Source organism: Archocentrus centrarchus, chromosome 10 (genome assembly GCF_007364275.1).
Source record: "Archocentrus centrarchus isolate MPI-CPG fArcCen1 chromosome 10, fArcCen1, whole genome shotgun sequence".
NCBI lineage: Eukaryota > Metazoa > Chordata > Actinopteri > Cichliformes > Cichlidae > Archocentrus > Archocentrus centrarchus.
In genome coordinates this window covers 34,952,083-34,975,743 of record NC_044355.1, presented here as the reverse complement: position 1 = coordinate 34,975,743, position 23,661 = coordinate 34,952,083, and the positions used below count along the sequence as shown (strand labels likewise).

Genomic DNA, 23,661 nt, shown 5'->3' with positions numbered 1-23,661 from the left:
AGGGCTGATTGACTCGGTGCAGCATCTAGCTGTGTGTCTGAGGTAAAATAGTATTATTTTACCATTTCCATATCATTGTATACCAGTGTGCATTTTGAGCACACCTGTTGCCAAATGCAGTGGTCTGATTGGTTAGATCTGTTTTGTTTGCGTGTGAAAGTCAAAAATCTTGATCCGAAAAAATAAATGCCGCAAATTCATCCTATGAAATTTTGCGGTCAGTGTGAACGGCTGCGCTAAGAATAGGTGAGTCCTATCAGTACAGAGATATGTTAAAACACCTTCAAAATGACTAAAAGTCCAAACTTACAACAAATACAATACAAAACTCTCCACAGAACACATTATACAGGGTGTTCCAAATGGGACTCACATACATCACATACATGTACTCATTGTACAGGCAACCATACTGAGAACTACATGCACGCTATAAGGTCTTGTATGCCTGTTCTTATTATATATATATATATATATATATATATATATATATATACACACACACTGTATGTCGCTCTCTCTCTCTGGTATAGGCAAACCGTATAATACCAATATCAATAAAATAAAGAATCTAAAAATAAAAGAAGTAAAGATTAGCCAAAGGAGCGTATTTTTTTTTTAAAAAAAGATCCTCTTGACAAAGCAAATGTGTCTGGCTCAACACAGCCTGCAGACTATAATTTTGCTTGCTTAATATGTCAGACAGGACAGGTTTTATTAAAAAAAGAAAGAAAAAGAAGAGGCAAGTCCGGAAACTATTTTTAATGACCGAAACATTCATATGTATTTTATGTGTCTAATGCATAAAGGCCTTTATGGTCAGTAAGAGGAGTAGGTAATATCTTAACCTCAACATAATTAATATCTAGACTCTCAGATTAGCCAGAAGTCTATCCTAGATTGAGACTGATTTGTTACTCCATGAAAAAGATGTCATTAGGATGACTCTCCAGATATTGATCAAATTGAATTTTTGGACAAATATTTTCAGGATGTCCTCCAAGATTGGTTTGCAAATAGGATAGAATAGAGACAGAAACTACAGCAGAGTTCACCGGGAATGATAGAACTGTGAAAAAACTTAAAAGATTAAAAAACAAACAAACAAAAAAGGCAGCATGAAAAGTACAGACAGTGGCTGCAGTGGACACTTTTCAACTTTGCTCTTCTCCACGGTTGGCTGATGGACCAACAACAGCCGCTACAAGAGCAGTTACACTGCATCCCCCGACTGCCAGCAGACTGAATGCGCTGCCTCTGCTGAACCAAAGTCCACTTTAGGGTGACGTACGTTGAACGTGACACGTGAAACAAATGCAAACAGAGAACGTAATATCACATTCACAGGGGGATGATGAAATGAACATAATACATATGAAAATACAAATAACTGATATTTGTAATCACTTTTTTCTTTTAAAACGTGTTAATAATTGTGGAGAATGTTATGCTGCCAGTAACATCTTTCAACATGATGTGCTAAAGTTTGACCTCTTCTTTACAGGCCCTCAACACCCATAATTATGACAAAACCACTCCAAACACAAAGATCTGAAACACATCTTTAATCTTCTGATTGTTACTGCTCTACATGTATATTTTGTCTTGTCCTTAGCATGGAGAAAGAGGACAGAGATAAGCTGAAAGATTATGGTTAAGCACGCTTTAAAGATTAGGATGTTTGGAAATAATGCCAGTAATAATTTGCTAGTAGGCTCTACTGGAAACATTTTAGATATGACATCACTGGCATGTGAGAGTTTCAAGCTAAATTGTAAATTAAACCAAAGGTCACACAGTACAGACTCTTGGCATCCTTAGCTGGGTGACATGTGCACTTACTAAGTGAAGGTCTAAAAGTATGTTTCATCCTGATGTGTTTAGGCAAAGCCTCCAATTCCAAATCTCAAATGATCGCTTGATTACATTTTAATAAACCAGTTAAACAGGTTCAAATATTCTCAGTGTTAGTGCTGCGTGTTCCTTCTATGGGGATAGCCATGACAGCTAACTGAACTGTATGCTTACTATGACAAGCTGCTCATAAATGCCATCAGACCACAGGTGAGTGAATGGCTGCAGCTCAATTACTTGAAGTCAAAAGGTATAATGAAAGAAAAATAAACCCCTGCATGCTGATCAAAGCCTTTAAGAATTAAGAGGGAATCTTCCATGCAACATGACCAAAGATTTGGAATTTTCTCATTTCATACATGATATGCACTTTGTTAAATTTATATCTCATTGTCTCAATTACTTCTCCACTTTTCATCAAGGCTGCCAAAAGCCACAGGAAGTATTCTGTCCAGGTACTTTTCCGCTTCACAGAGGTGTGGGTGGGATGCATGCCATAACACATACTACATTTTGAAGTCTGTAATTGTGCTGCAGTGATTAAATAATCCCACTGGGTTTTATGACTCCACATTACAGAATAATATCACCTCTTTAGCACCGGTTTTGTCTTGTCTAAGTCCTGATGGAGTTCTCTATTTAGCTGCTTAATACTCCACTGGGCTCACCAGCTCATGTTCGCAGGGGTTTATTAAAACTGCTTCCTGCAACTGGAAATTAAGTGAACAAAAAACAAGTTTTACTTGAACAAGCAAAAAAACAAGAGGTTAAAATGTGCTGCACACTTGGTGATTAACAGTTAAAGATAACACTGTTAAATTTCATGCTATGAGTCATTTGACCCACTGTTAAAAACAGTTATCAGTTAGTGCAGCTTTACATGTGTTTTGTGACCAGCAGCAAAAAGTTTAGTTGGTATTGTTTAACCCTTGTGTAACAACCATGGCCAAATATGGGCCTGAAGATACTTAAGCTTGAACTACAACAAAGGCCATTATGAGCAATTCTGGCAAGTGTTTTCACTGATTAACCACTACATTAAACCACTGAGAGGGGAAATGTGATCTTTTAATTACAATGCAGTATTTGCCTGGAAACCTTGCATGCATTCATGTGGATATAGGTATCATCCACCTAAGCACTGTTGCAGACCTAGACAACCCACCATCATGCCAGCCCCAGATGGGAGCAGCCTAAACTAGCAGGACAACGCTTGACACCAAAAATTGCTCAGATCAAAGCACTGATCCAGCCTCCAAACTCCCAATATCCCAGTCACCATTGAGCATTCACAGGATGCACTGGAGCAAGCAGAAGTGTCAGAGCTTTTAGGAGTGAAAGAGGAATCTAAGGAATATTACATAGATGGTTTCAATGTTCCAGCTGATCAGTGCATATCTGTCACAAAATAAAATGTAATAAAAAATATCACATTTTTGGAGACAGTATGGTCTAACAACTCACTGACGATGCAGATCATATAGTCTCATAACAATATAATCTACTAGCTTTTAGCTAGGAAAACGAAAAGTGACTGTTTTGGGTGCTGCTGTACATCACCTGTGCCATTTACTCTGATCACAGTCACAGCCACCATGTTAACAGTGTTTCTGGTGCTCACAGTCAGTATGCATCATATTACCCACATGGTTTATTCCAAAAACAATTTGTGTTTGAAGCATGCAGATGAACCTTAATTTAATCCTCACGCATATGAAGCCCAATTTTGTGACAAGTGACATTTAGTTTGGTTTAGTATTCAGAGACCATAAAGATACAGCATCAAAAAGAAAATTAAAGGTGCAGGCAAACAATGCCAGTGAGGCACTTTACAATGGATAACAGCCTACAATTGGCAGGACCAATATTCTGAATCAGCTTAGAAACATCAAAGCTCCATTTTCTGATTAAAAAAATAATCCCACCTTCTGATTTCAGGGATGTTCCACCAACATGATCCAGTGAGATTAAATGTACATCATAATAGTTGACTGGTTAGAAGAAAGAAGGTTATTCTGTAAAACGTATGCACACTATGGCCATAACCTGTATACAAGGTTCCTTAGAAGTCGCCGCTGAAGTACTGCAATAGAGAGGAATGAGCTCTGCCAGCTATTATTGACCAGCTATGAAACAAAGTGTCAGCAAAATAATTCTAAAGGTTTCTGGGGGAAACTGACAGTGTTTATAGATAGGCTCCACAATATTTTCACATCCAATTTACCCATTTGAATTGCACTTCATTTTTATCCAGTTCATAACAAAATTAAATTTACAATGCAAACACAAAGCAAGGGCTTTTTTTTTTTTTGGATCTGTAAGATGGCCATGATATAGGATGGAGCACAAAGTGTACATTATGTTTGTATATTAATGTGTTCTGACAAGTCACTTCTTGTCCTGCCCTTGAAAGAAATCTAATTGGGAGGGTTATTATTGGGCTGAATAGATAACATTTTCCTCTCAGTTTGACAACAGCCAAACTTTAAGACTTGAGAAAGGTAAAATTAGAAATGTTTTCACTGCACTACATTGTTAATTGTGGCTACATGTATGGTTACTGTGAGAATCAATATCCTGTCTAGACAAAAAGCACTGTGACTTTGACTGTGACTGTGGCTTTGATAGTTTCAGCTGTCATTGTGGCCATCAACAGGAATGGAAGTAAAGATTACAAATGGCTCATAATAACAGAAGCCGTAATTACATTTACTGACCGTGTTTCCTTCTTAATTATTCTTGATGGTAAGACACAGTTTAAATTACCCAGTGAGTCTGAAGAGAGACATGAAGATGAGAAGCATTCAGCATCTGATTAGTCCTGTACTGTGTTTTCAGTAGAGCTGCTTTGTGCAGCTCTCTGCGGTTTCTTTTTGTAGCTAGGCCAGCGACATACTGGGCAGCAGTGTCTACCTGCTGCCAGCCACACCACAATGCACTGCTGATGGAAAGCATGGCCACAGGGCAGACCCATCAGTATCTCCTCAGTCACAAAGGTCTCCAAACAAACCACACATTCTGAACACTGAAGCATGTCACAGGGCCACATCGACCAATCACAGTGCTGATGGTTAGAGACACCGTCAAGTATGAGGCAGTTGTCCTCCAGTACCCGGTCGGCTGGCAGGGAGCTTGCATTCCTATGACAGCAGAAAGATGATACAGCAGCAGCACACGCACACTGACAGCTGCCGCTGGCATCCATGTCGCTGGACACAGAGAGTTGTAAGTTGAACTCCACACTACATAGTGATCTCTTGGGGCTGTTGCTACCGTGTAGCGGTTCATTACTCTCTTTGTCTGAATGTTGGCTATGTGTTTCTTCATCCACCTTTCCACAACACCCCCTGTGCTGACCAGCTGCTCTGAGCCTCCAGGTTGGCAGTGTTTTAATGTAATCCATGTTTACTAATGGATGAAGCCAGAGATCAGGAAAAGCCAAACGCTCGAATAAGAAGTTAGGATCATCCTCCCATTCTGAGTGGTCAGATGGAAACTGCTGTAGTGATGCAATTGGATGGAGCAGATAGGAAGTGTACCAGTCCCACAGACTAGCCAGCCACTCCAGGTTGGTACTGCTGTCTTCTTGGTTCCTGGTGCCACAGCGGCGTTTCTTCTCAAAGTAGTCTACTAGTAGGCCATGGGCTAGGTAGGTGGACAGGAAGAGAGCTGGGTGGGATGAATAGAAGGTCCAGTCAGCTCTCACTAGGCTGGCTATTGTGGTGGTGTCAGCATAACGAAGCAGCTTCAGACTGTAACCATACAGAGTGTCCAGGTAGGGCAGCTGAAGGAGAGCCTGGAGAGAATGATCAGTCAGTGATTAGTGGACAATTATCAATTTAACTCATAAAAACAGTTTTTAGTTTATAATTGTATATGGTGAGTGGCTACTTTATTATATACACCTTTCATTTACGCACAGACCAGCCTCAGAACAGTTTGGATTCTTTCTGATATGGATGCAACAAAGTGCTTGGAACACTCCTGGTTAATGTGGAGTAACCACACTATACTTAACTCACTGAGATGCTGGATTAAGATGGCAAAGGTTATGTGCTGTCCTGCTGAATGCAGACATTAGAACAGACCTCGGAACAGCATGGCCCCCAGGTCACATCCAGTCCTTTGGTTGTCTTTGACCAGCTTGTGTGAGGTCATTGGAAAAATCAGGATTCAAAGTTGAGTTTGTCCCATTATATCCACCAGTGCTCTCTGATAAACTCCCTAGTGACTGGCTTACTGTTTCTTTGCGATTTTGTGGGAAATCACGATACAACTTTGTTGCTTTTATTTTGAAAGCAACTATTGCGCGCAAATGAATACACCTTCATTGTAAATGCACTAGAAGAGACACTGATGAGAGATATGAGTTTGCTAACCATGAAAAATGTCAGTTCACATTAAACAAAAAGAAAAATTTAGAGTTTTCTTTTTTTAAAAACAAGAAATGGACTTCTATTTGTTTAGTGAAGTCATTCTTTGTAGGTGGGAAAACTTGAAAAATCAGCAGTGTATCAAACACTAATTTTTCCCACTGTAAAAGCAGTGTGCAAGATGCTAACAGGCATGGAATGCCATAACCAAGTGGTCAGTATAGTATACAGGAATATCTGTGCCGAGTATGACCTGGAACTCCCGATGTCAAAATGGGATACATCCCCAAGAGTGGTTGAGAATGACCGAGCTGAGATTCTGTGGGATTTCCCGATATAGATAGACAAACTGGTGATGGCTAACCAACCGGACACAGTAGCTGTGGACCATTTGGTTACACAGTTTGTACTGCGCTCAAGTCCCCGCTCCCACAAAACTCAGCCCAAATAGCTGATCAGAGCTGACTACAGTTAAATCAATTTTCTCTCTCATATTCTCTCTCTCTCTCTCTCTCTCTCTCTCACACACACACACACACACACACACACACTTTTTTTTTAGGATTAATAGGTTAACACTAGCCTAATACAATTCAATTTGCACAGTTCACTCATACAGTACTGTGCAAAAGTCTCAAGCCACCCCTCTCTTTATTGTTTGCTAGGAAAATGGGAAATGAATGTAGTAATTTATTGAAATATCTCCAAACATAGGTACAATATAAACTTAGCACACTAAGTAAGTGTTTGATCAATTATTTCTTTGTTGTAAACACGTTTCTTGGTAACATGAAAAAGCCTGGTCGCACATTTGTAAGGAAAATGCATTAAGGGATTCAACAGGAGAGTTGAGTACATGGTTTCTTTACATTATGTCCTAAGATTATATAAGGCAAAAAGAACTGAACTCTTAGGCAGGCTTTCTTGTGATTTCTTTAAGTAGTCTTCAGGATATTCTCAAGCTCTTCTTTGGATATCGGTTGTCTTTTCGACCATTTTCAGTCAATATGATCCCACACTGCTTCAATGATGAGGTCCAGACTCCATGGAGGCTAATCTATGATGATAACGTTCCACAATATGTTTTTCTATGCAGGTATGCTTTTACCTGTATTGGGATTTTAAATGAATCAGCACCTCCGAGTCACACTGTCAGAATGCTTGAAGCACAGGTCGAGGAGGAGGAGTAGCTGCAATCTTCAATTCCAGCTTATTGATTAATCAAAGACCCAGACAAAGTTTTAATTCTTTTGAAAGCTTGACACTTAAGTCTTGTCCACCCTAATTGGGAAATCCAAAAACCTGTTTTATTTGTTATTATCTATCGTCCAGTTTCTGTCTGATTTCTCAGACTTTTTATCTGATTTAGTGCTCAGTTCAGATAAAATAATTATAGTGGGTGATTTTAACGTCCATGTAGATGCTGAAAATGACAGCCTCAACACTGCATTTAATCTATTGTTAGATTCAATTGGCTTCTCTCAAAATGTAAAGGAGCCCACCCACCACTTTAATCATACTCTGGATCTTGTCCTGACATATGGCATAGAAACTGAAGACTTAACAGTATTCCTTGAAAGCCCCCTCCTGTCTGATCATTTCTTAGTTGTACCAATATCAGTTATAACCTTCATTTCTACTTTTGGCTCTACAGTATGAGGAAACCTCTAATATTTTCTCTTTTTTTTTTTCTTTTATTTCTTTGTTACCTATCAAAGTTTTATCATGTATTTTACATTTTTGGAACTTGATTAATAGTTTGTAATGACTATATTTCAATGGGTGAAAATATTTCAGCATGAAAGAAACAGCTCATACAAGTCAAAATTTTTGTGAAGAAAGGCGCCACCTCTTGGTGAAACTCTGCAATCAAATGAAAGGGGCATGTTCATAGTGGAAAGTGGATATACCCCAGGAGAAGGGGGATTCATAATGGCTTGGTACTCCCTGGAAACAGGCTGGAAACTGGGCAATTCTAAATGGCTGTATCTGTACGTGTGTGAAAAGGCTAACTTCAGACATCAAAACTTGATTTTTCAAATATTTTCAGACATTAATATGTGAAACCAGCAGAAATCAGAATTTTGGTAGACATCAAGTGACCAAACTGACCAAACAGAAATTATGTCACACCAAAACACACAAGGTCAAAATGGATTTTCTTACATTTGCAAAGTGATTTTTTTTTTTCAATCTTAACATTTTTTAAGATTTTGAAACTTGCACTGTTTATTTTCAAGATTGTGTATTGTTCCTCTTTTGTGCATGTGTTCATGAATGGCAGAAAAAGGTAACTTCTGATGTTATATGTCCAAAATCCATAAAATTAATAAAACAAATATAAAAATTTAAATGAAAGGTTAAAAACTATTAATTTATCAAAGAAGTCAGTTTTGAGAATCATGAGGTGCAGATGATTTCCTACCAGAACTGGAAGCCAGGAAACCAGCAGTATGGAGTTGTAGGTTCCAAGTGTTCGGATCAGAACTACAAATCGTTTCACCGTCGCTCCCTGTCCATGAAAGTGAATGCATGTTAAAAATCTGTCAGAATATCAGAACAGCAGTCCATGACCTGAAAGTTAGAAGACTCGGGATAAATCAACAAAGCTAAACTCAAACACACGAGTAAATCAACAACAAAAATGTTGAAAAAGAAAATTACATCAGCTTTGGAATGTGAATCCTGAATTTCACCCAGCTGAGACGCTGTGGTACTGTATGAACTAAACAGAACTGTTCAATCAAGATATCCAATTTTGATGCACAGTTCTGTAAGGGGAATTAGAGATCCACCAATCAACTGAAAAGGGACTGGCATTGATTGATTTTCAGAGTTTTTGGCCCAGACCAGTGACTGGCTGGTTAGCCTGACGTATATCCGACTACAACCAGCCCCTTTTCATGCATGCACAACATGCACACAGCAGTGCAAGGCAAATAGTTACATCCACACTCGGGGTGGCTGGGGCTCAGGAGGTAGAGCAGGTCATCCCCTAATCAGAAAGTAGGTGGAAATTGTAATGTTTATTAATTTATTTTATTATGAAACTAAAATTGTTTGTGTATGATTTCATTTATAACTCAGATCTGACTTAGCAAAGATTTTGGGGGGGGGGTGGGGGGTGGGGGTGTTAAAAAAATCAGCCTGGAAAATTGCAATTGGTGCATTTCTAGGTTCATTTGCACAGCAAATGGTCCAAATGGAATGGCCTAAAATACTCCATGGCAGTGTCGCTCTCATAAGCAGCATAGACAATGTCTTTTGTTAGGTTGTGCTTGTGTCTTTTTTCTTGCAACTGTATCAGTAATCATCAAAGCTGTCAGATAAATGTAGTGCAACAAGTAAACTTTTCACCTATCAAGTGGAATATAGTAAATATATTCCATTGTAAATATAAAGTTACACTAAATTAAACTAAAGTCAATGTGCCTCATAGTTGTATGTTTGTATAGTATTAAGTAATGAGTGGTTCCCTTCCACTACTATGCCTAAAGGAAACTGAAACAAAGACCTGTGTAATGAAGAGGTCCATCCAGGCCAGCAAGTTGATGAGGACCAAACTGAGAACAAACAGATCATTGACCTCTGGCTGGACTGAACGCAGGAAAGTATCCATGGCAGAAAGGGACAGGAACTCCCCAGTGCTTTGGAAATCAGAAAATTATTGGGGGTGGGGGAGTGGGGCGCAACAGAGGAAAAAAGAAATGGAGACAGAATGCAGTTTAGTTGGTATAAACACAACAGAAAAAAAACCCAAAAAACATTCCCATTAATAGTCATCACCTGTTGCCATAGCGATATATGCCCTCAGGCATCTTAAGGATGTAGGCCGGGCTCTGTGTCACACCAATCTCTGATAGGCTGGTGTGGTTGTCCCAGTGACGTACATCCACAAAGATGAACTCAATCCTGCCAGTGAACTTGACAGACAGGGAGGAGAAAAAGGCAGGTGGCTGGGACAGACGGGCAAACAGAAACATCTTTACTGGGTGAGCTGGGTCAGAACGCCATTCTTCCTTTAACTGCTCAGAATGATGCAGGGTTTTGATGCGATGAGCCACATGTGAGGTCATCCAACGGAAGATGTGTTCAATCTCAACCCGACGACCATTGTATTCTTTAAGCATGACTTTGCCCTTTGATGCTGAAGTTTGGGGAACAGACATGATGAGAGTGGAGTGCTGCCAGCCACGCTTGATACATGACCTAGTAGACAGAAGAAAGAACCAAACCAGTATTACACACATTAACCTGCAGCCCTACTGTGCCTTCAGATAACATGTAAAATCTGCCAGTTACTGAATGTTCTTCAGTTTCATCAATCTCACTGGCCCAGCAGAATCTTTCCAATTTATAACCTCAAAAAGGGACTACTGTTGCTATATCAGTGCTAAGAGGTATCACAATACTCCGCTGCTAGATAGTACTACACACTGTTTATTTTTGGTTAGTTTTTTAAATAAGAGCTATATATCCCGAGTTGTATTTATGTGTACCAGCAGGGCAGTGTGTGCATATCTACTGCCCTGCTTCCAGTCCCTGCAGTCAAAGTGGTTTTGCCAACACCACAGGTTTGAGGTCACAAAAAGAATTGTGTTTATGAAGCCGACTATGACAAACAGTGGTCCAATCACACCCTCTTTTACAAACTAGGAAATACTGATTATTATATATTGACTATAAATCAACCAATTTATTACAGTTAAATGTTATACAAACATATTGCATGCAACTGCCAGCTTGACACGATTCAATTGTGAAATGACAGCTGACTGACTCGTTTGATTTGACTAATTACATAACTGTTGGTCAGCTTCAGCAGTGTCTCTTTCTCTGAAGTAAAGGTTTCTCACCTGTAGTCACTGGAGCAGTTGAAGGTTCCAGTTCTGATACCAAACTGAGACACCTTCTGTACCATCTTCCCCCAGTTGGACTGACTAAGCAGAGCCTCACGGTCCCGAGCAATGACCTGCCGGTACACACAGGGACAAGACAAGGTCATATCGGCAGCATAACAAATGTCATGGGACATAAAACCCCTGAGAAAATCAGCTGTTTAATGAGGTTATAGTTGGTATGGAGAAACCAGCTCTGTTTGACTACTGTGGTATTCAAAAATCAGAATCAGAAGGTTTTACTGCCATATGGGTGAACAGGTTCACAGCACTAGGAAATTGCTGCGGTACTTCGTGCTTACATAAAAAACAAATAAGTGTAAAAACTATAAGACAATGTTACAAATATACAAATTACAAATATACAGAGATATTAGAACTATAACTATAACACAATATTACAAAATATACAGTGCAGAGAATAATTAAAAGATAAAAGAATGTAAACTATAGTCCACTAATATGTACACCAGTGCAAACAGACAGGTGCATAAACATAGGGTCATCAGCGTTTGTGGAGGGTGGTGGTAACAGTCTTAGGGTTGAATTTCTTCAACTGCCGCAGGAAGTACATCCTCTGCTGGGCCTTTTTGACGACAGAGGTGATGGTGGGCTCCCACTTGAGGTCCTGGGTGATGGTAGTTCCCAGGAAGCGAAATGAGTCCACCGTGGTGATGGGGGTGCCAGTCAGGATGATGGAGGGTAGAGGGGCTGTGTGCTTCAGTCCACTATAATCTCCACTGTCTTCTATATATATATATATATATATATATATATATTCTATATATATATATATTCTATATATATATATAAAGCAGTGCTTAACTACGTAAAGAGAAACAACAATCCAGTACTTTAGAAAATAAGGGTTGGTCAGCTTGGATCTCTGGGTCTTTAAAGGTGAAATACAGTTGCAAAAACCATGAAACTATGTGATGAAAATGGCTCTCATGAGGAGTGATATGAAAGTTCAAACAGCAGATCACGTTTCCACTGACAAGGTGCCGGTTCCAAGGAACCAGCGAACCCTTAAGAACGGGTCTGCATTTCCACTGCTCTGAGAGCTGATTCTTTACGTATGCGGGTGGTTTCTCATCCGGAAACGGAAGCTCAAATGTACAAACCTGGCAGAACACGCTCCCCTTTTGCAAACTTTGTTTCTTGTGCGGAGAACATATTTTTCCATCCACACAAAAGTACTTTAACTTCTGTGTGCAGTACAGACAGCTAGTCAGAGACAGTGCGTACGAGCAAGAAAAGTACGCGCTTTGCTTCCTTTTATTTGTTATGAACTGATACTAAGCAGCACGTTCAGCCTTAGGGCCAAACCTAATTCACGGCCATGAAAAGCGCATCACTATTCTCATGTAATACACACCTTGCAGTGAAAAGGCTGTGGAAAACTTTACGGCAAGATGAAGAACCAAGCAAGTTTGCGGTGGTAAAAGTGCTGAATGGTTCGAGCACCGGCACCGTGTCAGTGGAAAAATGGCAACAGTTGTGGTCACAATTTTACATACACTCAACTTAGGCATGAATGTAATTTTTGGGCTTTTAATGATTTCTTTTAACTGTTCTTTTTCCAGGGTTCCATAGCACCAACTTCAACCCTATTGACAATTTGTGGACTAAGCTTAAAAGCTGGTGCTGTGCCAGGAAACCAACCAATTTAAATTAACTAACAATTCTGCCAAGAAGCATGGTCAAATGTCCAACCAGAATTATGCCAGAAACTTGATGGTTGATGGCTGATGGCTACCAAAAGTATCTGGTCAAGGTAAAATTTGTTACGGGACATTTAACAAAATATTAATGGGGGTGTATGTATAAAATCCAAAAAAAAAGTTCAAACCTGTGCCCTGAATTATTGTGTTTTTGAAGTTATTAAATATGTATGCTCTACAATCATGGCACACTGGAAAAAGATGAGTGTATGTAAATTTTTGACCACAACTGTTCCTGATGACTCATGCTAAATGCAAACTGTGAATCGGGCCTTCACGGTGGAAATGCTACCAAGACTAAAATGAAGAAGACAAAAAAAAAAAAAAGAAAAAAAATCTAAACATTTCATGAAAAATAGTCATAGTACTTTACTTTTTAAAACTCAGTATATTAAAACCACATTTATTACAAAAGGCTTGAATCTTTAGTGGATGTTTTTCAGTAATTGCAGAGATTTTCTTATTGTAGGCTAACAAGTATCTTACGTTCTTCTTTTGCTTCTTGTCTGTCTGACCTCTGTTGCACTAGCTTTGCTGTGAAATATTTTTGAGGGGTGGGGTAACAGTGCAGCTATTTTGCATGCAGTTACATCTAAAATAATCAAATAACATAAAATATAAGATAAAATGACAGTTAAGACAGGAAACAAAGTAATAAAAACCTGAGTAAAAACGATACAAATAATGTACCCAGAACTCATTCTGATTTAAAAAGCCAAAGAATAAAAATAGGTTTTCAAATGGGTTTTATAAGGGTCTACTGTTGAAGCAGTCTGAATGTGAAGTGGAAGTTTGTTCCACAGTTTCAGAGCAACAACTGCATAGGCCCGATGTCCTCTGTGCTTTAATCTGGACCTCGGGACACTTAGGACCTCAGACCTCAGTGATCTAGTGGGAATCTAGTGGGAATGTGGAAACTTAAAAGATCAGAGAGGTAAGAAGGCCCTAACCCATGCAATGCCTTAAAAACAAGTAATAAAACTTTGAAGTCAATTTGGAAACTCACTGGCAGCCAGTGTAGGGATACTAATATTGGGGATATGTGGTCCTGATTACGAGTGCCAGTTAGTAACCCTGCTGCAGCATTTTGGACCAGCTGCAGTGGGCAAAGTAGTGACAGACTGACACCGGAATAAAGATTGTTACAATACTCTAGTCGAGATGAAATGAAGGACTGGACAGCCCTCTCAAAGTCTCTGAAACAGAGGAATTACTTCACCTTTGCAAGTAGTTGGAAATGAAAGAAAATAGATTTAATGACAGCATTAACATGTTTGTCAAAAGTCTGAAAACTATCAAAAATCACTCCCAAGTTCCTCGCAAAGGGTTTATTAAAAATCTTTAAAAGGGTCAAGATTGTAGAGGTCAGGAGCACCAAACACAATGACCTCTGTTTTCTGTTTGTTTAGGTTAAGAAAATTTAAAGCCATCCACATTTTAATGTCAAACAGTCCAGTAAGGCCTTCAGAGGACTCATCGATTTTCATTTCAGTGGCAGGTAAATCTGCGAGTCATCTGCACAGCAATGCAACGAGATACCTTTTTTTTTTTTTTTTTTTTTAAACAGAGCCCAAAGGGAGCATATAAATCGAAAAAAGAACTTGGGCCAAGAATGGATTCTTGGAGGACACCACATGAGTGCAGGCTTTTTGAGAAAGTAGTATCTCCCAGCCTAACTGTAAAACTTCTGTTTGCTAAATAAGATTTAATCCGTTCTAGTGTAGTCCTTTTGATTCCAACAAAATGCTACCATGATCTTCGGCAGGGATCCTCAAATCCAGGCCTCGAGGGCCGGTGTCCTGCAGGTTTTAGATGTGTCCCTGATCCAACACACCTGAATCAAATGGCTGAATTACCTCCTCAGTATGCAGTCAAGTTCTCCAGAGTCCTGCTAATGACTTCTATATTTGACTCAGGTGTGTTGAAGCAGAGACACATCTAAAACCTGCAGGACACCGGACCTCGAGGCCTGGATTTGAGGATCCCTGATCTACGGTATCAAAGGCAGCCAAATTCCTGGAATCAGTAATAGTTAAAAGGTCATTTAAAACTTTTAAAAGAGTAGTTTCAGTACTGTGATGTGCTTTAAACCCAGAATGAGATACTTCAGTAATGCCATTATGATTTAAACAGTCTGGCATTGAAGAAGGACAACTTTGTCCAAGACTTTAGAAAGAAAAGGCAATTTAGAAATTGGTCTGAAGTTAGATAAAATGGTTGGATCAAGATTTGTGTTTTTACGAATAGGCTCCGTCCATCCACCTTCTGCTTATCCGGGCCAGGGTCGCAGGGGCAGCAGCCTAAGCAGAGAAGCCCAGACCCTCCTGAGTAGCTGCACTCCTCACCCTATCCCTAAGGGAGAGGCCAGCCACCCTTCGGAGAAAGCTCATTTCTGCTGCTTGCATTTGCGATCTCATTCTTTTGGTCACTACCCAAAGCTCATGACCATAGGAGGGTAGGGACATAGACTGACCAGTAAATCAACGGCTTTGCTTGTACATTCAGCTCCCTCCTTACCACAACAGACTAGTGCAGGGTTCGCATCACTGTAGACGCAGCCCCAATCCATCTGTCAATCTCCCACTCCCTTCTCCCATCATTTGTGAACAAGACCCTGAGATACTTAAACTACTCCACTTGGGGCAGCAACTTGTCCCTGAGCTGGAGTGAGCACGCCACCCTTTTCCAGGTAAGGACCATGGCCTCAGACTTAGAGGTGCTGATTTTCATGCTAGCTGCTTTACACTCGACAGCGAACCTTTCCACTGCAAGCTGGAGGCCACCACTTGATGAAGTCAACAGGACCGCATCATCAGCAAAAAGCAGTGATGAGATTCTGAGGCCACCAAGGCAGAAGCCTTCTGCCCATACTCCCACAACACCTCCCACAGGATACCCAGAGAGACACGGTCAAACGCCTTCTCCAAGTCCACAAAATACATGCAGACTGGATGAGCAAACACTCACGCACATTCAAATATCCTCGAGAGGATGAAGAGCTGGTCCAGCGTTCTGCAACAAGGACGGAAACCGCATTGTTCCTCTTGAATCTGAGGTTCGACTAATGGATGGACCCTCCCTTCCAAAACCCTGGCATAGACCTTACTGGAAAGGCTGAGGAGTGTGATCCCCTGACAGTTGGAGCACACCCTTCAATCTCCCTTCTTAAAGATGGGAACCACAACCGTGGTCTGCCAATCCAGTGGCACTGTACCACATCTCCACGTGATGTTGTAGAGGCGTGTCAACCAAAACAATAAAAAATAAAATAAAAAAATATAAAATAAATTTTTTACCGTGTATTTGTGTGTTCTGAGTATAAAAACAATATTCTAAAATATTTTACAACACACTTATGTATGTACTGTCTGTAGTAAGTGTAACACTGAACAAAAAAGGCCAGTCATTATGATGAATGCACCAGAAGTGTTTTCCATTCATCATAGTGTTTTACACTGAGCACATCAATGTTCAACTGGTTCTTACCAATGTCTATTCATATGATGGTTTGTGTGAAAACAAAATACAATTTTAAGAGATAACATTGTTGCGTGAGCATATTACTCCAGTTTTAGCTTCACTTCATTGGCTTCCTGTCAATTTTAGGATCAATTTTAAGATTTTAAATGGCTGGCCCCTCTGTATTTGTGTGATATTATTCATGTTCACACACCTGTCAGAGCACTGAAGTCTGCCAATCAGATGATCGTAAAAATTCCTTGGTCTAGACTTAAAAATAGAGGTGACCAGGCCTTTTCAGTTATTGTGCCGAGCCTCTGGAATGCCCTACCATTTCATATTAGAACTGCTCGGACTGTTTCTACATTTAAGTCATTGCGTAAGACCCATTTCTTCTCTCTGGCTTTTAATTTGAGCTAATCTTGACATTTTGTATTTATTAAGTTATTATATTTGTTTGGATCTTTGTTTTTCTTTTATGTATGGCCTTTTTATTTTTTGGTTGCCTGTAAAGCACTTTGGTCCACTCAGGTTGTTTAAATGTGCTACATAAATAAATTTGACATTGAATGCAGAGTTTCATTTTGCAGGAGAATTGAAGGGGTTTGCCCATTTTGTGTGTGTTTTTTGATTTGTGTGTAGAGTTCTGAGAGTATGAGGCATGCTTTCAGAAAATGTGTAAACAATCGAGAAAAACTAATATGTGCTACAAACTGAAGTGAGTCTCTGGAAATCAGACCACCTCATCATTAACTTGAAAAACCTAGTGGTATGGAAACAATATGGGCAAGGCTGGCGCTAGCTTGTTAATGGTGAATGAATTTCAAAAAAAAGGTGCGTGAGGATTGTCCACTAGTAAATAGATTCCATTACTGGCCCAGACAAATGAGCTGGTCAGTTAAGTCGCAGAGGGAGTTGTTATGTTTTGTTGATTTGGTGTTAATAAATTTAACAGGTGCACTAGAGGGGTAACAATGAAGCAACCCCCAAAACAGGAATGGTTTTAAAGGTGGAGGCCAATGACTTTAACCTCCTCATCTTTTCTGTTTTTTTCACTAGTTTTGCATTTTGCCTGGGTCAGTGTCATTATTAGTAGGATGAGGCGATACCTGTACCCTACAGAGGTGGCACAGGTAGTCCAACTGCTCCAGGATGGCACAACAATACATGCCATTGCCAGAAGGTTTGCTGTGTCTCCCAGCACAGTCTCAAGAGCATGAAGGACATTCCGTGAGAGCTGGACCGAGCCTTAGAAGCTCGATAACTCATAAGCAGGATCAGTATCTGCTCTTTTGTACGAGGAGGAACAAGATGGCATTTGCCATAGAATAACAGAATAGGCAGGCCCGTCACTGGCACACTGTGCTTTTCACAGGTTCACTCTACACACATTTGACAGATATGAATGGGGGTCTGGAAAAGCTGTGGAGAGCGTTACGCTGCGCGTAACATCATTGTGGTGGGTCAGTGATAGTCTGGAGACGAATATCCATGGAGGGACTGAATGAGAGTGTGAATGATTGTTTATCTCTCTGTTAGCCCTTCAATAGACTGGAGACCTGTATAGAGGCATACGCAGCTATCAGCCCAACTACAACCCTGAACTGGATACGCAGAAGATGACAGATGTTTGTTTGTTTGTTAGTTAATGTACTCACTATTGACCAACCATTGGTGCTACACATAGACAACTTTGCAAAGAACCAATTTGAAATAAACTGAATCTAGGGACTTCGTTACAGCAGCCTGTTGCAAAAACATTTTTTTCTTTAGTTTCTTCAGTGAAATCTATGAAAATCACCAAAGATAAGCAAAGGTGGAAGTACAAATACTTTCTTGCTGTACTTTAGTAGAATTTTCAGGCATCTGTACTTTACTTAGTATTTATTTTTCTGACAACTTTTTAAATTTTACCTGCTACATTTTAAGCCAAATATTTCGACTTTCTACTCCTTCTAAGGCATGTATATAATGTTTGTTATAATTTCTAGGTGATGGAACTATATCACACCAAATATCTCACCCAAAGAACTGCAGTGTTTAGTGTGAAACTGCTTTGCAAGCTACGGTTGTTGGGCATAATTTGAATGGGCACTCCTCTCAGTTTCTTCAGAATTCAAAGAAACACGACACCAAGCACAACATCCAAGAGTGGCACGTCATCCTATGTGGTTAGAGCTTAGTCGTGATATTAACCAAAACAGGCTTGTGAGAGCTGTATGACCAAGTTTTTATTGTTAAGCAAAGAACCCACACAGGTACTGGGAGAGCATGCTCCACACGGAAAGGCCCCGGCCAGCCAGTGGATTCAAACCAAGAACCTTCTTGCTCTTACACTTGTGTGGTGGTTAGCAATGTTGCCTGTTGCTTGCAGAGTTTACTAAATCAGTGTATTCTCCTGTTTGGGCGTCAGCATCTTTATTGTTCACATTAGATTCACTCTCTTCATTGTGCAATGTTGCACTGTGCTGAACAACTCAACCGAGTAGGACAATACACATTTGTTCAGTATAAATACAGTAATGATAAAAAAAAAAGTACAACCTCTTTCTATTCTAAGGGTTTGCATATCAGGACATTACAATAAATTAAGTCCTTTGCAAGTCATAAAATACAACTTCAGATGAAAAACAACATATTACTGTGACATTATTTATTCAACAACAACTAAGCCAAAAAAAAAAATTAAGTACACCCTATGATTCAATAGCTTGTTGAACTACTTTAGCAGCATTAACTTGATGTAGTCATTTTCTGTATGTCCTTATTAGTGTCTCACATAATTGTGGAATAATTTAAACCCTTTCTTCTTTACATGGCTGCTTTAGTTCAAAGGTTTGTGGGAATTTCTTTATACATAGCTACTTTAATGTATTTCAGTCAGGTTAAGGTCACGACTTTGATTCTTTTCTTTTTCAGCCATTCTGTTGTAGATTTGCCTCTGTGCTTGGAATCATTATCCCATGACTCGATTTTAGCCAAACTTTAGCTGTCAGACAGATGGCCTCACACTTGACTGTAGAATACCTGTGGTATTCTATGAGGAATTAATGGTTCACTCAATAACTGCAAGATGCCCAGGTCCTGTGGCAGCAAAGGAAGCCCACACTGACACCCCTCCACCACCATGCTAAGCCATGACCATGGGGTGAATTTGCTTGGATGTCCACTCTTGGGAAGACTGGCAACTTTCTTGAATGTTTTCAAGAAGCAGCAACAGTTGCTTCTTGGCTGATGCCTTTCCTCCTTGGCAAATGCTCCAGACCTGCAAACTGCTAAAACTTCTGCTTTTATAGAGATGGTCATTATTGGCTGCTATTTACCCTCTGAATACCCATAGAAGCCATAAGAGTGAATTTAGTTTTTCACACACTGCTTCAGCATTTTGGCTTAATTGTTATTAAATAATGACACTGTAATATGTTGTGTTTTATAGTTCATCTGAAGTTGTATTTGCCTAATTTTAAGACTTACTAAGGACCAGATTATTCTCATTATTTCCTGATATGTAAAACCTTAGAACTGAAAGAGGGTGTACTTTCTTTGAACCTTTTTCCCCCTCTTTTGTGCTGGGATAAACTCCAACAAAGTTGGATATGAGATTAAGAACATAATGGGATAGATGGCCATGTAACCATATACCCAAAGAACAGGTTTTAATTAACTGAGTGCTTTACCTGAACTAACCAGATCCCATCTTTAGTGTCCTCCACTAATTCATAAAAGTGCATCTCTCCACTGAAGTGTGTGGTACTGGAATCTCCTGCCTCTGTCTGCTCCTTCTCTGTCTTTATGGCAGAGTACAGCTCCCCCTGTGTCAACTCTCCTGTGACAGAATAAAAAAGAAAGTGTATCATGTTTTGAAAAGGACTAAAGACTTGAAATCCACTTTCTTGCAAATTTTTAAAGCAGTCTTGAGAAGCAGTTCTCCAGGCTTTCTGAAGGTCTTTCAAAGATGTTCTTTGGACACTGGCTCCTTTTTAACTTCTTTTCTGTTCAGGTTTTGTACCCAGTTCATTTTCACTTGAATATTGTTTGTTTTTTTGGGCTTTTTTTGTTAAGCCACTTAACACTGATCCATGAAGCACTGAAACATAGAAAAGGAACCTTAGTCAAGGGATGAACCAGTGCTGTGTCAACAGTATAAAGAAATGAAGGGGGGGGCTATATCTACAGGGTGCACCAAAAAAGTAAAACCAAAAAAAAAACTTGACACTTTAGGGATTATTTGCAATTTTGAACAAAAAGTCCCCAAAGGTTATATTTTATTTTGTAAAGCCGCAAAAATGTTCCATACAAGTACAATCCATGTTTTTTGGTCTGCCCTCTGCACTGATCACAGCCTCTAAACAATGTCAGAAGGAGCGGCAGGTTGTCTGAATACAGTCTGATGTCAGTTTCTGCCAGGTCTTTCTTACTGAGGCCTTCACAGGTTGAATTAAAGCATGGGAAATGCTGTATGCCTCCTGCTCAACTGCTGCCTACACACTATAATCCAATGGGTTGAGATCTGGACGCTGTAGGGGCCACATCTCCTTCGGTCAGTCGTTTAAGATGGCTTTTACGCCTTTGACCCGTGTCTCTTTTTGATGCTGTGTTAGTGGATCTTTGACTCTTCATTCGGAGGCCATTTTTAGCTATTCTTCTCAAGGATATGTTACTGATTTTGAGATCAGCAGCCAACCTTCTCATTGGTCTTACAGGGTTCGTCTACATCCTCCGTTTGACCTTGTTTGTAACAGACTTGACCCTTACTGACTTCTTCCTACCAGAGCCAGCTTTTCTGTCAGCATTCCTGGTGAGTTCCAGCTTTTCCTTGACATTATAAACTGCTTGTCTTGGTATCCCCAGCTGTCTGGATATGGCTTTCACTGTCAGTACGGCACATAGCAAATCAGGAACTGCTTGAGTTTTGGTCATACATGTGCAACAGTGAGGAAGCAAGGTGATCAAAGAAAATATGTGACCTTATTAAAACATGACAACTTATGAGCTGACTCACCATAGAAAGCAGAGGGGGGAAATATTCAAGGGTCAAGTTTTTTTTTTTAGTGCACCCTATATCCCTCTCTCTTACTGTTGAGAAACAACTTATAGATGCTTTCAGATCCATACTAGTGCTGTTCAGAAAAATGTTTCCCAGTACACGGATTTCTTTACTACATTTAAATTAATTCAACTTTATGAATTTTATAAAAGCATAACTAGGAGGGCACTCAGAATACATACCTCTCCCACCAGAAAATTTCTGTGCCGACACCACACTACCAAAATTGAATCACTTGTTCCTTGTACCACCCCAACAAGTCCAGGAATTTTCATCAAAATCTGTTCATAATTTTCTGAGTTAACCTACTGACAGACAGACCAAAGTAACCAAAAAAACCTTCCTCTGCCCATCAGTGAGTGAGGTAAAAACTGCTTTATCATACTAAAAATCCCAACAGTGGAGGTTCTTAACCCCCTAAAGCATGGCACTGTACAGGAGCGGCCCTCCAATCTCATTGTACATTCTGTATAGTGACAATAAAGGCATTCTACTATATTCTAAATGAAAACATTGGTCTGTAGAAACCCTAAAAAATATATTTTTGCTCCAATTCCTTTGTTATCCTTTATCTTTCACATTGTTTTTTGTAAAAAATTCAACTTAATTATAAAAAGTTTGTTTTTCTAAAGTTTTTAATAAAACGGTCCACAGGTAGTTGGCCTGCTAGGTTAAAGTGACAGAAGGTGATGCAGTTTATTGGCGCTCACTGTAGGACACAATGATGACAGCAGCTCCTGCACATGCACATGTATTTACTAATTATTTTTTTTAATGCCACCAGCCTTTGTCTTTACCTGATTTTTCTACCAGCTCGCTCACATCCTTCTTCTCAGCCAGCCCGGAGTACCCCAGCCCTCGGCATTCCAGGATGGTCTTTAACTTCTTGTAACTGAGTGTAACTGGATCGACAAGCTGCGTAGCGAACATACCAGTCTCATACCACACTACTGCCTCAAAAATCCTCGCTAACATAAACAACACTATGAAATACAAGAGCAAGAAAAACAGTTTCAACCACATGTTTTGGCTGAATAAAAACGCTCAGAGAAGGTCTGTCAGAGGTTGTCTGTGCTCACAAAACAGGTTTTCATAGACTTCCCAATACAGACTTTCGATACATTTACATGAGACAAAAATAGCTGTATAGCTGGGAAGATATTCCCTGACCGTTCGCTTCTTTCGCCAACAGTTTACCGTGCTAACGGTGACAGCTCACTACTTAGCTTAGCATCCCTGGTAGGCCTCGATGATGTATCAACCAAAACTAAGAGGCTTTCGCTGTCCGCTGCACGGACAGCAGCTTCTCGCTGAAGGGCAGCAGCGTGTGAGCCTGGCCGCTACAGTTCTTCTTCACATTCACTACATTAGAAATCGACAATAATGACGGATCTGGACGTGCTCCGATCAGCTGGTGTACACGAAAAAGATGGCGTCACATCCGGTTCCACTTGACACTTCTAAACCCCACCCAAATAATAATAATAGTCCTCAAAGTGTAAACAAACAAAAGTTAAACTAAATATTTTAATTATGTGCAATGACAGGCCAACGGACCCACAAAATTTAGCTTTTAATATCATCCATTAAACCGCTTTTCCTGCTCTTACGAGGCAAAAATACCTGCAGTGAAAATCATAATTTTCTGATGAGGATTCTGCCACAAAGGGTTTCCACTGGATTCAGATCTGATTATTGGATGTCACTGCAATCACTGTCTTGTTAATGAAACCAGTTTAAGATTACTTTTGGCTTACGGTAATTCATATGATCGCAGCAAGAGCTGTGAATCACTAAACACTCCAAGGGCCACTTTTACTAAGCGGAGGCACATCAGGCCGAAGACGTAATCGCAAAAACTGAGCGGATGGGAGTGGAAGGTTCAGTTTCTACTTCATTTCAGTGATAATCAGTCCAACAAACAGACCTCTTCAGCGAACTCAAGATGTACTGTCAGGGTAGGCTCCAGGAGGACGGATACGATTTTGATACAAGGGCGAACAGCTGTGATGGAGAGTGATGGAGACTGTGCGGGAGTTAGGACTGAGACAGCTGCTCTCTAGATAAAAGGTCAAAGTTCAGGAGGACCGGAGTACTCACGCAGATAGGCTGTTCCATTACAAACAAGTCTGTGGCATATATCTGAAATCTGTATTAAAACTTAATGATGCGCATAATTTCCCCCATGACTTTTTACATTTCCACATAATTCTGGCAGCAAAATGCCCACCACAACATAGCAGAGCAATGAATTCCCTAATTTTAATAGTTCAGTTTTTTCCCTGCAATTTGTTACCCAGTGAATT

The 23,661-nt window shown here is 39.9% G+C and overlaps 1 protein-coding gene across 1 annotated transcript; it reads right to left on the bottom strand.

Moving 5' to 3' along the window:
* Positions 1-1,550: 1,550 nt before the first annotated feature.
* Positions 1,551-22,772, bottom strand: rnf103 (ring finger protein 103). Its single transcript, XM_030739099.1, has 7 exons — positions 22,153-22,772; positions 19,986-20,134; positions 11,084-11,199; positions 10,014-10,436; positions 9,742-9,874; positions 8,653-8,739; positions 1,551-5,650 (listed from the first exon to the last, which is right to left on the bottom strand). The coding sequence occupies exons 1-7, from the start codon at positions 22,376-22,378 to the stop codon at positions 4,670-4,672; spliced, it is 2,115 nt and encodes a 704-aa protein (XP_030594959.1). The 5' UTR covers positions 22,379-22,772; the 3' UTR covers positions 1,551-4,669.
* Between the last annotated feature and the right edge of the window lie 889 nt (positions 22,773-23,661).

Coding starts and splice junctions, on each gene's coding strand:
- rnf103 (XM_030739099.1), bottom strand. CDS start 22,378: ATGTGGTTGAAACTGTTTTTCTTGCTCTTGTATTTCATAGTGTTGTTT. Junction 10,437..11,083: donor AACTGCTCCAGTGACTACAG/GTGAGAAACCTT, acceptor TCTGTCTACTAG/GTCATGTATCAAGCGTGGCT. Junction 8,740..9,741: donor TGGACCTCTTCATTACACAG/GTCTTTGTTTCA, acceptor TTTCATGGACAG/GGAGCGACGGTGAAACGATT.